The sequence below is a fragment of the Carlito syrichta genome, unplaced genomic scaffold (genome assembly GCF_000164805.1).
Source record: "Carlito syrichta isolate Samal-C Ts95f unplaced genomic scaffold, Tarsius_syrichta-2.0.1 Scaffold94729, whole genome shotgun sequence".
In the NCBI taxonomy this organism is placed as follows: Eukaryota; Metazoa; Chordata; class Mammalia; order Primates; family Tarsiidae; genus Carlito; species Carlito syrichta.
The window spans coordinates 226,558-241,078 of NW_007038825.1; the positions used below are offsets into that span (position 1 = coordinate 226,558).

Here is a 14,521-nt window from a genome sequence, read left to right on the forward strand (position 1 = left end):
CTTCAGCAGTGTGATGAATGGGGATTTGAGGAGGGGAAGGGACTTTGCTGAGTAAGGAGAAAAAAGGTTTGGTGTGTTTGATTTGGTTTGCTGTTTGCCCTCAGGAAATCTGAGCTGGGTTCCCGAACACACCACATAATGTGTCATCCAGACAACAGATGGATTCTTAAGCTTGGCCAACTGGGATACTGGAAGCCAGGGAGGGCGAGGGACGCCCGGCTCCACTGGGCAGCTGGGCCCGCTGCAGACGCCAGATGGGCTGAGCGAAGAGAGACCGGGCCCCAGGTATGACGGCGGGTGCCTTCGCGTTCCCTTCCAGTCCAAACGTCCTGCGGCTCTTTGGGTTATAGCTCAGACCCACTCAGGGCTGGCCTACCAAACAGACTAGATACCTGCGCTTAGTAGCCAGCATGCCAGGGATACCCAAAAATGAGAATAAAAATAATTTCTGAAGAAAGATGATATTTCCGCAAAAAGCATTAGAGTAGTTATCATGGGCAACGCCAGAAAATTATTGGCCTCACCTATACTTATTTGATGGTTTGGGAGTGTTTTCTTTTGAATTACATATTGGGGCAGGTGGAGGCACCATATTCTTCAGGGCCTGCTGAAGTCCCACGTGGCCTGCTACCCTGCCTTGGGAACACATGTGCCCCAGATTCCCAAACCCACAGCTGCCGCCTGGCACCACTTTGATGAATTTCTCTACCCAGGAGTTCCAAGCCCACCTACCCAGTCTGCTTTCCTGCCTCACCCCAACTCTGACTGACCCAGGCTGCAGTCTCATGTAGCAGTACTTCCTGACCTTTCTTCATAGCACACGAAGACACCAGCACAGGGCGCTGGCTCCCAGGTCCTCCTCAACCCACACCCAGGCTGACTCCCAAGGCTCAGGGAATCCTTCAAGAACACACCGGGAACACACTCCCTGGATACCATGTGCCACAGCTCTGTGACTGCCACCGCCCTTGGTAGCCAGTTAACACAAGCAAGCCCTCTCTGAAATGCTGCCATCCCCTGGCTGCCCAGGGGCCTGTTTTACAATACATCATCCATTCCTGCCTTGATCATGGCCTGCCCTGCTGTTGGGACTCTTCAAGTCCTGCCACCAAAATGTTTCTTGGACATCAATTCGGTAAATAACCTATTACAATTAAACAGTAACACATTTAGCCATCAGCACATAAAAAATAGCTTAGTAGTAACCGGAGCCAAAAGAAACAGGCACCAAATGGGGAGGCATTTTTAAGCAAGTAGGTCTTTTGACATCACTCAGATCACATGAGACAGTGTTCCATTTCATGCACGGGTAACTTCATGCTAAGAACACAGCTGGGTGGGAAGAGACAGAACTGAGACCACTTCCTGGCTGAGCAAGGGAGACCATGCCCAGAGCTGGGTCTGTTTCCTCATCTCTGCCTGACCTGCCTTCCAGACCTATGGCAAAGACCACAAGAGTGATGAAAGCGTGCAGTAAATTACAAAGCCCCTTGGTCGGGTGTGGTGGCTCACGCTTATAATCCCTTCTCTGGGAGGCTGAGGTGGGAGGATCACACCCAGGAGTTCTTGAGTCCTGGCTTCCACACTTGCTGGACCTCTCTGGGCTTCAGTGTCAAGTCAAATGGGGCCAACACCTGCTCATCCAACCTACAGACCACAACTGTGAAAGGACGGTGCCCCGAAGAGTTCCGTGCAAATGAGAGATGCTGGTACCACACTTCCGGGGCTGTGATCAGAGGCCCTTGGAAGGCCAGGGCTATACCTCTGGGTGGGCATAGGCTGCTGCCGCGTCCCTCTGCAGGGCTGAGCGGATGTCTGGCATACTTTCCAGGATGTTATCAGAGCAGTTTTCTTTGCCTCGCTTGTTCATCTCGGTTCGAATTTCTTCCATGTCCTCTTTGATTTGCGCATTTTCCTTGGTGAGGTTTTTAGAGACTTCCTGAGAAGAGAAAATATTTAGAAGGAGGATCCATTAAAGTGCTTTGAAGACAAGCAGGAGGCAGCTAGCAGCCATCTTCTGCTCAGAACACAGAGACACAACTGACAGGCTTAGAAATTGCCCAGCAAGTGCTTGGGGCTTGAGAGCATGCCCAGCTCTGGGCTGGGGACCAGTGCCAGATCCCCAGGCCGCATTTCCGGGACTGTCCAGCCCCGGTATGTCCAGCTGCTGGACATACTGCCCAAACCACCATAGCTTTTCTAATAATAACACTGCCATGTCCCTAGGCCACCAGGACATCTGGCTCTTTTTCTATCATTTGTGTACTGACCGCCCTTACCCAGTGATGAAGACCATTACAAAAAGGTCCATTCACTTGCACCCTGTACATGGGAACCAGTCACTAAGTTAACAAAAGATGGGCTTTCTAAGCAATTTTAGAAGTGGCCAAAAGAAATCCACTTAGTCTGCTTTTCTAATGAGCACAAACTAGTCCCTAGCACTTTAAGAGCATCATTTACATAGAAAATTGATAGGATGGCTTCAAACTTTCCTATTTACCCATAGAAAGGTTTCCCTGAATGACCCTCGCTAGGCAAACCAGCCATGGTCCAGGCCTGGTTCACACCAGAAAGGGCCAAGGCTTCATTTCAGTCCATCAATACTGGTGAGTGCCTCCTAAGTGTTTAAGTACAGTGTGGCAAGAAGGGCTCTAAATACCCTGGAGGGTCTGGTCCTGGGTAGAGGTTGGGGAGGGAGAGAGGGCAACTGTGACTGGGGAGAGACCAACAATGCCAGGTTCTATAAGTGCCAAAGTGAGGCATCGTGAGGTCAGAGCAGTTACCTGAAGAAGGAGAACGCTGGGAGAGATTTGAATCACGAGAAAGCTGTTTCTCCTCTGGTATTTCTTAGAGAGGTTTGACTACACTGACATCCAACTTTGGCTCCCATACTAAAGTTTCCACGAGTACCTAAATTTTTCAATGTGATGTTCTCTTTTGGGCCCTGTTTATGAGGTTGGTAGAGGAAGCAACCATGTTAAAAAGAGGATGTGTTTGCTTTCCATCTTTCTTTAACAAACAGACACAGGAAGTGTAAAAGCTCAGACGCTGCCAGGCACAGCCCTGCAGCCGGGTGAGATGCTCCTGACGTCCTAGAGGGAAGCCACAGTGGCGCAGAGCCAGGGCATGTGGACGTATACAGGCAGATCGTGACCCCCAGACACTGCGGCTCCAGAGGCTCTTACAGGGGCTGCCCAGACAAACCCAGTGGGTGCTTGTTAAACTAACTAGACCCCAGAGCCATCAGCCATGCCAGTCTCCTGGCATTTCATGGCACAGCAGATTCTGAGCCCTGGAAGGGCTTGGTGTGTTCCATGGGGCTTAGGCCAAGATAGCCTCTCCAGATTGCACACAACTAACTCTGAGAGCTAAAGCCCACAAGAAAGAGGTCTTGTTTCAAGAATGTCCAAAGGCCAGGTGTGTGGTTCAGCCTGTAATCCCAGCACTTTGGGAGGCGAGAGGATTGCCTGAGCCTGGGAGTTCGAGACCAGCCTGGGCAACTCGGTGAGACCTCGTCTCTACAATAAATCACAAAAACTAGCCGGGCGTGGTGGCATGCATCTGTAGTTCCAGCTACTTGGAAGGCCGAGGCGGAAGGCGCGCCTAAGCCTAGCAGGTCGAGGGTGCGGTGGCTGTGAGCGTGCCACTGCAGCCTGGGTGACAAGAGTGAGTAAGACGCCAACTCAAAAAAAAAAAAAAGAATGCCTGGAATGACTGTGTGTGTACTTACTCCTGATAGGGGTTATCTACTGGGAAAGCCAAATGCAATTGTGAAGAGCATAGATTCTGGAAGAATCTGGTTCACACCTCAATGCTGCTATCGTTAGATCTGTGATCTCAGGCAGATTACTTAAACTTGCTCTGCTTCCGTTTCACATCTGCAAAATGGGGTAATGCTAGCACTTCCCTGATGGGGTGTCATGAGAATTGCATGAGTTAATGTGCATGAGTTAATGTCATACCATACAGAGTGATTGTAGATTCTCATGGAACGTTATAGCTGGAGTGGACCCCAGAACTCAAGCCTCACCTTTCACTTCACAGAGAGAAAATTGAGGCCCAGAGTAAGGATGTGATTTGCCTGAAGTCATTTTAAAAAGTGGCAGAGTCGAACAGCACCAGCCTCCTGGCCCTGGCATGCCAGCACTCAGAAGCACCAAGCATATCCAAGAAGTCAGAGAGAACATACAGTTTGGTTTCAGGATGCGCATATGCTGATAAATAAAGAAATGCTGGACTCCCCTCTCTTCCTCTCGCTCTCTCTGTCTCCCCCCTCCCTCCCCCTCTAATTTACTTTCTAAATAAACTTTGTTTGAAAAAAAAGAAATGTTGGACTCCCATAAATCCTCACTACCCAAAACGTGGTCCAAAGACCAGCAGCATTGGCACAGCACAGGAGCTTGAGAGAAATGCAGACCCTCAGGCCCACTAAGCCTGGCTGAATCAGAATCTGTATTTTAACAAGATCCCCAGGCGCTCTGCATACATATTAAAGTTTGAGAAGCTCTGCTTTAAATGGAGAAAGTTTTTGGAGTATAGTTACTGGAAACAGGGACAGAAATGTGTGAGAGGCCATTTCCTAGGAGCCAAGGTCTTTCTGGGGCTGACGGGAGAAGTTCCTTGTCCCTTAGTGGAGTTCACGCATTTCTGCAATCCACAGTCACCTGCTAGAACAGTGTCTGGGGATGCCCCTTCATCAGAGCCTAAGACGGAGAAGGAAGCCCAGCAGGTTTAGGAGTGCAATGTGCTACGTCTTCACTAAGGTGCTAACATGCTCAGTGCTGGCACCGGGAGTCCTGGTGGCGAACACTCTTTAGAGGGGGAAGTAAGCGACAGACAAATCCAACAAGAAGATATCAACCAGTGAAAATTCTGCGAAGAAATTAAGCCAGGGCAGTGTGACAGATGCAGGCTCGGATCCTCAGCAAGGATGATAAGCTTCTCTGAGGAGGAGACTGAGGTGTGCCCACACCTGCTGCCTGGTGATGACTCCACTAATTGAAATGTGCTGGGAACTCTGGGAGGACTGGATGGCTTGGCCTAAGTCCCTTTACTACTCGAAAGAAGAGCTCACCTGATTCCTGAACACCTTGAAGCAGTGGGAGTGAGGTATTTGCTGTGAGGCAAAAGGGCAGCCCCGCAGATTTAGCTTCTGCTTCTTGGCACCCCCTCCTCATTGATTTACAATCTCTCACCCCTTTCTGGTTTCAGCGAGGAGCCATTATGCTGGATTTCCGCGGAGGAGGGTTTGAGGCAAGCCTGGCCCGAGAACCCAGAGGAGCAATACAGTTTACTCCCCTCACGGGAACGGCAAAGCCCGCCAGCCGCCTGAACAAACAGCCGGCTGGCAGTGGCATCAGCCCCTTGGCCTGCAGGACTGAGCCAGCTGGTGTCTCCTAGGTCAGCAGCAGTTGCTGCTGCTCCTCCTCGGTCACCCCCACGCAGCCCCCTCCACCTTGCTTCCCCCCGGGGCTCTGTGTCCCCCACTCCAAGGACCTTTCCTGGGGCACCTCTCAGGAGATACAGGGGAGGCTGCCCATGCAGGGGGCTCTCCGTCATGCCCTGGCAGATGAGTGGACCCCATGACCTCATGCCTAAGACTTTTCTCCTCTGGGACAGCTGCAACTGCGACACTTATGGTGTGTGCAACTTGGCTGCAGGCAGTGCTGGCAATGGGGGGGGGAGAGGCAGGAATTGTGCCTGTCTGGAGCTAGTGCACACCATGGCCCCTGCCAAGGATCCTGACACTCTGAAGAGGAGAGAAAGGAAGAGGGAGGAAGAGCAAGCAGACAGAGGGCTGGGACAAAAGACTGGACACAGCCAACCGTGGCAATGGAAGAAACTTTGCTCTGAGTCTTTGGCCCAGGCAGAGCCAAGGAACTAAGAGGTGTTCACAGAACAAGTGCCATATGCTAGAGGGACATGCAGTTGGGCAGTGGGGGCACCTGCTGAGAGTAGCCCACCTTGCCAGATGGGAACGGGTGTCCAGTGCTGACCATAGCCAGATGCACAGACACTAGAGGGGAGGCGGCATGCACAGCAGACAGGGTCCCTGAGCAAGAGGGGACTGGAATGCCATCAGCACTGGTCAGTATGGTTGGCGCCCCCAAGAGCCATAGAGGGCCACCACAATCAGACCTGCAGACTGGTGGATTGGGAATGAAGATACTTGTCTGGCTCTTGGCCAAGTGCATGTGTGCCTGGGTGAGACTGTGTAGTGGCTTAAGCCCAAACCACTAGGGCCAGGGGGAAGGATGATCACGGTGCAGAGCTCTGGCAGTTGTCTGTGGTCTTGTCTTCCCAACCAGAACCAGGGATGGGAGTGTGCATGGGGGAAGGTGCTGGCTCTGGAGACCAGGTGTGAACCCGCACCACAGACACGGCCTGGTTGTATGACTGTGGAAGGCAAGGGACGACGCCTCTCTAGTCCCCAGGTGGAAAAAAAACTGGCAACACCTATTCCCCCAGGCTAGGCATGGAGATGGGTGAGGGGCTGCATGAGGCACCGTGCTGAGGTGGGAGGAACCCTTGAGATCTCAGTAGAAGACACACATGTGCAAAAGGAAAGGGAGGCTAAGATTTGGCGTGGCTGGGGCGGGGAGGAGGGAAAAACCCCAAAGCCAGTATAGAAAGACACACCAGTCTCCTGTATGAGGAGACGAAGCTAGACTGCAGGGGGGTCAACCTTGGCACACAGCAGGCACATGGCACCACACAGCAGGCCCATGGCACCACCGCTGAGGAGGCTGCCTGGGAGGACCCTCTGGTAGACAGCTGGATGTGCATAGGGCACAGACACAGGTGGCACACACACAGGTGGCAGAGGCGACACAGTTCCTTGTGGGAGTGAAGTGAGCAAGTGTGGGGTAACTGGGCCAGCTGGGAGAGGCTCACAGTTCATCTCAGATGGTTCTGTTCTTCTCCCTCCTCACCCCACAGCTAGGACCAGATGGCCTGGGACAGCCATCCCAGCCAGCAGCTGTCCCCCAGCCCCTGGCAAGAGAGCTTTGCGGGAGAGCAGCTAGAAGCAGCTGGTGCCCCCAGTGGCAGGACAGACAGGCTGGCTCCATCCCCCTGACCACAGCTGATGGGACAGGCAGGCAGGCCTGGGTCCAGGGAACCACCAGCTGCCCCATTCGATCACTCACCCAACCAAACAGCCATGCAGCATCTGCCCCACGTCAGGTGCTGGACTAGGACCTGGGAAGCAAAGAAGACTCAAACCAGCTTGCCCTTAAGAAGTCCAGGGCCTGGAAGGAGACTCAAACAAGTAAAGAGCAAGAAGTCCCAGGCCTCTGATGATGAATTTCTATATTAAGGGTCACCTCATCCCTTAAAATAGAGTCAGGAAAGCCACACACTCCCTTACACCCTAGCAGATTGTTCCCAGACAGCAGAGGAAGAGCTGATTCACAGTGAAGGCTCTTCAGACAAGAAGAAAACCTTACAGTCCACAATGGCAAATTATATCTGAAGTATATAGGACCCCAGGAGAGGTAATATATTGGCTCGAACGTGTATTAAGATGAAAATTGAATTACATAGCATTGGGGCTGAAATATATCTCAGCAATATGAATTCCAACCGTCCACCTTTTCACATTATGAGGATGCTGCACCTCCCCAGAGCTGCACCTGAGCAAGGAGAAGAGTGAAGAGACTTACAGCAACCCCTTCTGAGACAGCAGATTTGATCAGGAGAGGGAGTGAGCCCTTGGGGTATCTCAACGGGACAGGAGGTTGGGAGGAAAGGAGAGACTTGGAAAAGTAACTCATGGTCAAGCCTGCACAGATGAAAATTACATTTTCCTATTATTCGGTGAAAAGATATATCCCCCAGGGTCAGGAATGCTCTTTTGATCTTGCTTTTCTAACCAGAAACACAAAAGCCACCACAAATCTTTAGGTGTGGGGGAGAAACCCTCAATGATGCCTGTGCCGGCACATTCTGGGGAGCCAGCCAGTTCTGGGGCTGGTAAATCCATTGTAGACTTTAAATCTTCCTTGGAGACAATGCTATCAGGAGAAAAGTCTTCATTCAGCAGATACACAAGGTTCCCTGGTGCCATGTGTGCTCATGAACCGGGTTTGCAAACTCCAGCAGGCAGATGGGAGAGAACGGCGAGAGCCACACACACAGAAGGGGCAGGGCTGCAGCAGCAGAAACCACACTGTGAGAAGCTTGCAGGCAGCATGCCTCTATTTCAAGGGCACAGGATATGCACCCACAAGTGTACAAAGGCATGTGTGTACACAGGCACAAGCATACCAACTACTTATAAACTTTTACGGGTGTCCCACAGCTAAGTGGAGGTGGGGCGTTTCTTCAAAAATTTGCAATTTTTCTGGCTTTTAATCCAATGAAAGCCTTGATGCTAAAAGGGGTTATTTCCATGATCCATTCTTCTGTTTGTCTTTTTCTCTACTTTAGTAATAAACCTGCTCCTGGTAGCAGTAGGTGGTACTAGGTATTGCACCCCATGCCTCTAGCACTGCTGCCTTGAGAATCCATTTTTAGGCCAGGGAAGCCTCCACTCTTTGGGTCTCTGGGTGCATTCAGCACTCAAGGTGAAAGTCTTTCCTTGAGCTGAATCGGTATCACAGCCAGCTCTATATGCAATGAACAGGGTTTGCCTTTGCCTTTAAACACTACAGGTTTTCCTTCTAGATGTCTAGCTCCTGTCTCTCCTGACACCTTTCTAGACTTCTAATTCCTGTCTGTCCTGATGTCTGTGCTCTGTGCCCACCCCCTAACCCCAACTCCAATGTGCACCCACACTTCCTGCACCTCCTTCCCTTCCTAGCCACTCACAGTAGAGGGTCAACCTCTGGACTACTGACCACCTTGAGTGTTTCTTTCTCTGGAGCAGTTCTAAAACTGGTCCACGGGGTTTCAAACCTCCCCCGGATGGACAGAAAAGATGTTTTTGGAGTGAAATGACCCTACTAGCATACACCCTCTAAATTGAGAAAAATTAGAAAGTCTAACAATAACAAGTGTTGGTGAGGATGTGTGTGGAACTTTCACACCCTGCTGGAAGGAGTGTAAACTTGTACTACCACTTGAGAAAACATTATGGCAATATCTCCTAAAGTTGAAGATAAGCATAACTAATAACCTATTGGTTCCATTCTTGCTTAAATGCTGTAGAGAAACACAGGTAAGCATGCACCAGGGTACACACACACAGATGTTCGTGTATAAGGATGTTCACGGGGCCATTACAAATAGTGAACTGTAAATCTGAAAACAATCCACATATCCATCATCCAAAGAACAGATAAATAAATTGTACTATATTTATACACCAGAATACTACAAAGCAATAAAAATGAATAAACCACAAAAACAACATAGGTAATATTAGAAATATAAAGTTGAATGAAAAAACCCCAACATGCGCATATGTACACATTCACACACACACACACACACACACACACAATTCTATGGGATTCTTTGTACTTAAAGTTGAAAACAGGCAAAACTATTATATTTAGGAATACATCTTTGGATGGTGAAACTATAAAGAAAAGCAGGGAAGATGATTAACATAAAAATCAGGACAGAGGATCCCTTCAGGGAGAGGATGCGAGTATGAGAGAGCATGTGGGGGGCTCTTGGGTGTTAACATTGTTTTATTTCCTGGGTATTTGTTTTCAACAATGTATCAAACTGTATATTCATTGTTTATGCCCCTTTCTATGCATGTGTTATTTTTCATGATTTAAAACAAAAGCTTAACCAAAACCATTGCATGAAGCAGAGCTGCTCCCAGAGCTAATTTTACCAACAGGTGAACTCAGTACAGTTCAGATTCCATTTCTCTCTCCTTCTTTCCTCTTTCAGCTGTAAATGAAGTTTCCACTCCTATCTTGTCCTATACACCCAAGGTGGGATGGTGGCTGTGTCCCATACACGTGTGCCCCCATCTCCTGCCAAGCCCTGATCTTACTCTGGGCAAAATGCCTCTCCAATCTGACCCCTTTTGTCTTGTGTGACCTCCAAAGAACCCCCTCTGGGATTCAAGAATATTCAAGGACCAGGAGCAGAATTTAACTTCCATTTCTCCTGCAGGGCCAGGCTGGAGAGGGACTGTTTTTTCCATTTACCCAACGCTCTGCCTTTTCGATTACTGCAGACTCCAGACAGTCAGCTGGCATGAGCCTTGAGACGAACTCAAGCAGAAATGCAGGGCTCCACACTTTGGGGCCCGGGGCCTTCACCCATCCAAAGACTTTCCTGTCACCACAGCACCCTATCTCGCCTTGGACTGTTTGGTTTTGGGAAACCTCCTTCCTTATCTCAACTTTAATCCTTCTTAATGGAACTATGGGATACAGTTACAGTTCTGCCTAGAAACTGCCTTGGAAGAACTGTTGTTTTAAGTTCCTATTAGGAATAACTGATGCTGCAAGCAGACAGCAATGATCTGAACAAACTCACAGGGTTGATTAGAAAGAGTGCTGGAACCAGAAGGTCTTACACTTCCTAGCACTGTGATCTTAGGCAAGTCGTCTAATTTTCTTGGCTCTCATCCTGCCCAGAAATAAGTGGGCTAAATGTATATGGAATGCTTTAAAAACCATAAAATGCTATATAAATGTAAAAGATTATTATTATTATAAAGGTCCAGTCTTTGCTAGTAAACATATCAAGTTTTGACAAAGATACTTTCCTTGATGTAACTAAGATGGTTTTTTGGCAAAAACCCAGTTACTGTGTGACTGCACAGAAGACACCACTCTGCTGGGGTAGTGGCATTGCACCAAATTCATCCACACTCCTACCTTTGGCCAACAGGGAGGGCTCAGCTGCTAGGTAAGGCTGGAAACAGGCTGTGACCTTTGAAAAGAGCCCAGCCCACTGGCCTTCTCAGAGGCTGAGCACCTGACCTTGGCCTCCTCCTGACCTTGTCTTCTGCCCCCGGAGCTATCTTTCCCAGGCTGTGTCCTTCAGACAGAATGAAAGTAATGTGGCTGCCAAGGTCTGGGGAAAGCAGAAGAGGTGGCTGTCACCCCTCTTTCTATAGCAACGTAACTCTTTTCTTCAAGGGGTATTGTCTATTTGGACGGTGCTGGGGGCCTAGGGAAACAGGGGCACTTTCCAATGTTGGGCCTTGGCTTGATTCCTTTTGGGCCCACTGGCAAGTGCTTGGGGAAGAGTCCTGAGCCTGCATGACGTCCGCTGGTAGGAGGATAGTGCTGACCATCTCCAGTCCCGGTTCCATCATTCTGGCTGTCAAATGTTGGGGAAGGAAAGACTCAGGCTGCCTGAGGGACCTCGTGCTGGGAGGGAGCCCCTCAAGGAAAGTGGGCAGAGCGGGGAGGAGGGCCTGCTGTGTCCCGCTGGCCACCTCAGCCTGGGTACCAAGCTCAGGCCTCTCATCAGACCTCGTCACGACGTGATGGTGGCACTACCAACCTCCCAGAGCTAATGACCACAATCAGGAAACACCTCATCACAGCTCTGGAGAGCCAAGCCCAAGGGGGCGGATGGAGGAGGAACTGCCAGAAGGAACTTTCTGAGACCATTTCTAGGAGTGGAAGGAGTGTGCTGAAGCCAGTCCTTGTAACCGCGGTGTTTCATCATCTTTGTCCCAGCTCTCTTGGCAAAGCTACGTAGGAACATTTGCCCCCAATCTCTCCTTGGCCAGAATCCAGTGCCTTGTTTAATTTAAGCATTTCAACATATTTTCATACTGATTAGTGCACCTTTATCCCCTCAGCAGTCGTAGAATAGCGAGGGTACCATTCCCACCATACACATTGGGAAAGGAGGACATGGCTGCTTGGCAGAGCACACAAAGGGTCATTCATTCTGTCCTGATCCCCGGCCTGCTGCTCTCCCTGCCACAATCTACTACATCCACTAATCTTCCACCAAGGGACCTCAGCTTCTCCATGAGAAACCCCCCAAAAGCCCACTTTGTCATGAGGACTATGGATATGTTAACATTCTGTTATTAAATTTACCACTTACAGTAATACTCTAAAAATAAAGAAAGATTTCATCTTGAAGCAGCCGCTCTTTGAGTCACTGTTTCAAGTATCAGTCTAGGCACTGGATGCCAGCCAAAGAAACACATCTATGAAGCCTCTTACCAATTCAGACTGAATGTTGATCATTACTTTTCGGGTGACTAAATTATTTCTCATCCATACATTAAAGCATTACGGCAACAAAACACTGTTAGCATTACTATCATGTCCATAACAACTCCCAGTTCCCGCCATCGCATTGCACACTGCTAGATAAAAACCATAGTGCCACTGCACACCCCTCCAGAACCCAGTCAGAATAAATGCAGTGTCTTTTTCTATGAAAATTGCACTACTGGTTCATTCATCCTCGATGTGATCAGTCTGAATGCCTGGTAAGGAACAGTACTTATTAGTAATTATTTTTATATCTTCTTTCTCTAAAATGGAATTGAGATGGATTCACATACATGCATGTACACAGAGGCATGCACTAGAACAGTTAAACTAGCAATCACTTATCTGGTACAACGTGCACAGGGGGGAGTCATAGATATACTTAAAGCCCAGACTGCTTCAACACTATACAATGCAACTGTGTAACCAAAAACTAAGATATGAAATTAGCATCCATATGCCTAGGAAAGAGATGTCTTCAGCTTACATCTGCAGATAAGATACTTATTGTACTTTTACATCCCATTTAGTTCTGAGTTCCCAGGAAGTGAAGGTAAAAATAGAAATGTATCGGTTCTATGGTGTTTCCAGATGAAAAAAGGAAGTAAGGTATTTACATTTCTATTTTACTGATTCTCTTTGTCACCAAATCTTTGGCATGATTTTGGATGAATGTTTTATGTATATTTTTCTTTTCAAAGAATATAATGGGTTCAGTCTAGTCAGGATATGCTTTCTGAAAAATTATTGTGGGAATTGGATCCACTTTGGGGTTTGATCAAGAGAAAGATGCAAACACCAGAATCTTCCTTACCTCCTCCAGGGTATCCACTCGCCCTACCAGTTTGGTGGTGACTGAGTGCAGCTTCAAGAGATCCAGGCCATAGAATGCTCCTTCCAGCATGTCTATGATTGTGGAGAGCTAGGAGACAAGGGCAGGGGATTAGTCCCAGGCTGGCGTAGACAGACCACAGGGGAGAACGCTCCTTTCAGGTTCCCTTGAGAAGCCACTCGCAGGAATTGAGAGGTAGCCCTCAGACACATTTGTGTAGACAGGGATGTAGACAAGCACAATGGTGCATGTGTGTGTACTCTACCTTCTGGAATATTTGGGTAAGAAAATGGGAGAATCCTGCAAGAACAAGTAAGCCTGAGGTCTAGACGTTTTCACACACTGTTGATGCCTCTTTTAGGAAATCTGTCAGTTGCATGCCCATCTATCTTTCCTACTAGACTGTGGGCTCCCTGAAAGAAGTGTCTATGTTCCTTTCGTCTCTATTTTCCCAAGGTACCTAGCATAGCACCTGCCTCATAACAGGTACTAGAATTCCACAAATACTCAACAAAGTGGCTAGACACATCAATACCTTGAAGATATGCTTCTGAAACACTCAACTTCATTGTCCGCTAAAGGCCCTGGAAGGCCCCAACTGATTTTTTTCCTTAGCACAAAAGCGAAATTGACCCCAGGGTAAGAGACTCAGTGGCCCATCCTTGAGGTGGCAAGCTGCCATGAGACACCCAGCCTTCTCAGTTTTTATCAATACTGTCTCTCCAGCCAGTACAGAGGCACTGGGAGGAAGGGGGCCAGAGGTCTGGTGGCATCCAGGACATACAGAGCGCAGGCAAAGGGGGCAGTTGGGAGAGGCCTAATCAGAGCCTCCTTGCCAAGGACCAGGCCCTGGAAGAGTTTGCTGGGCCACAACTTTGCAATCTCTTCCCCACTCATCTCCAAGCCTTGCTTTCATATGAAGAATTTCAAGTATGAAATACTCATGTTTAGAAGAAGCACTCTTTCTGCTTCCCCCAGAGGAAGATAGCTGAATCCTGGGTAAGGGCAAAGAATGGTAGCTGGTCAGTATGTACTGTGATGATTTCCTGGCTCCTTTAGTAGTTTCACCTGATGTTGTTCTAGAAGCCCCCAGAGTCCAATCCTATAACTGGGTGACTGTGGCACTTAGTTCAGAAATTTATGGCAGAGCTGCAGCTCTGGGCAACATGGCCAAATCCGGGAACACTCCGTGCACTGGTAAACACTACTCTGCTTAAAGAGATACCAACAACTACCCGTCACAGAGTGCGCCAGGTGCCTGGCATAGCAGTGGCGCTTGGCATGGTCATTCATTCATTCATTTACAAAGTCATGCTTAACTGAATGTCAGGCTTTGTGCCAAGTACTCATTAGTAATCATTGCATCAATTCTTACAACTCCATGAAGTAGATGTTTCCTACATTTTATTCGAGGACACTGAGGTCAGACAAGTTAAATAACTGAAGCAGGATCCCACAGCAGTGATTTGAACTCAAGTCTGTCTGACTCCAAAACCAAGTTCATTGCACTGCCTCCCCCAAGCCCCCACCC

The 14,521-nt window shown here is 48.8% G+C and overlaps 1 protein-coding gene and 1 long non-coding RNA gene across 2 annotated transcripts in view; one reads left to right on the forward strand and one right to left on the reverse strand.

Annotated features, from left to right (window-relative positions):
- OLFML2B (olfactomedin like 2B) overlaps positions 1 to 14,521 on the reverse strand; it is a 40,944-nt gene that overhangs the window by 22,976 nt on the left and 3,447 nt on the right. The window contains exons 3-4 of the mRNA XM_021714043.1: positions 12,973 to 13,080; positions 1,763 to 1,939 (exon numbers count right to left, since the gene is read on the reverse strand). Coding sequence (XP_021569718.1) covers positions 1,763 to 1,939; positions 12,973 to 13,062 — 267 coding nt within the window. The 5' untranslated portion in view covers positions 13,063 to 13,080. The remainder of the gene's footprint in view (positions 1 to 1,762; positions 1,940 to 12,972; positions 13,081 to 14,521) is intronic.
- LOC110595914 lies at positions 102 to 4,243 on the forward strand. Its single transcript, XR_002482155.1, has 2 exons — positions 102 to 285; positions 4,045 to 4,243. It is a non-coding gene; the product is annotated as an uncharacterized LOC110595914 (long non-coding RNA).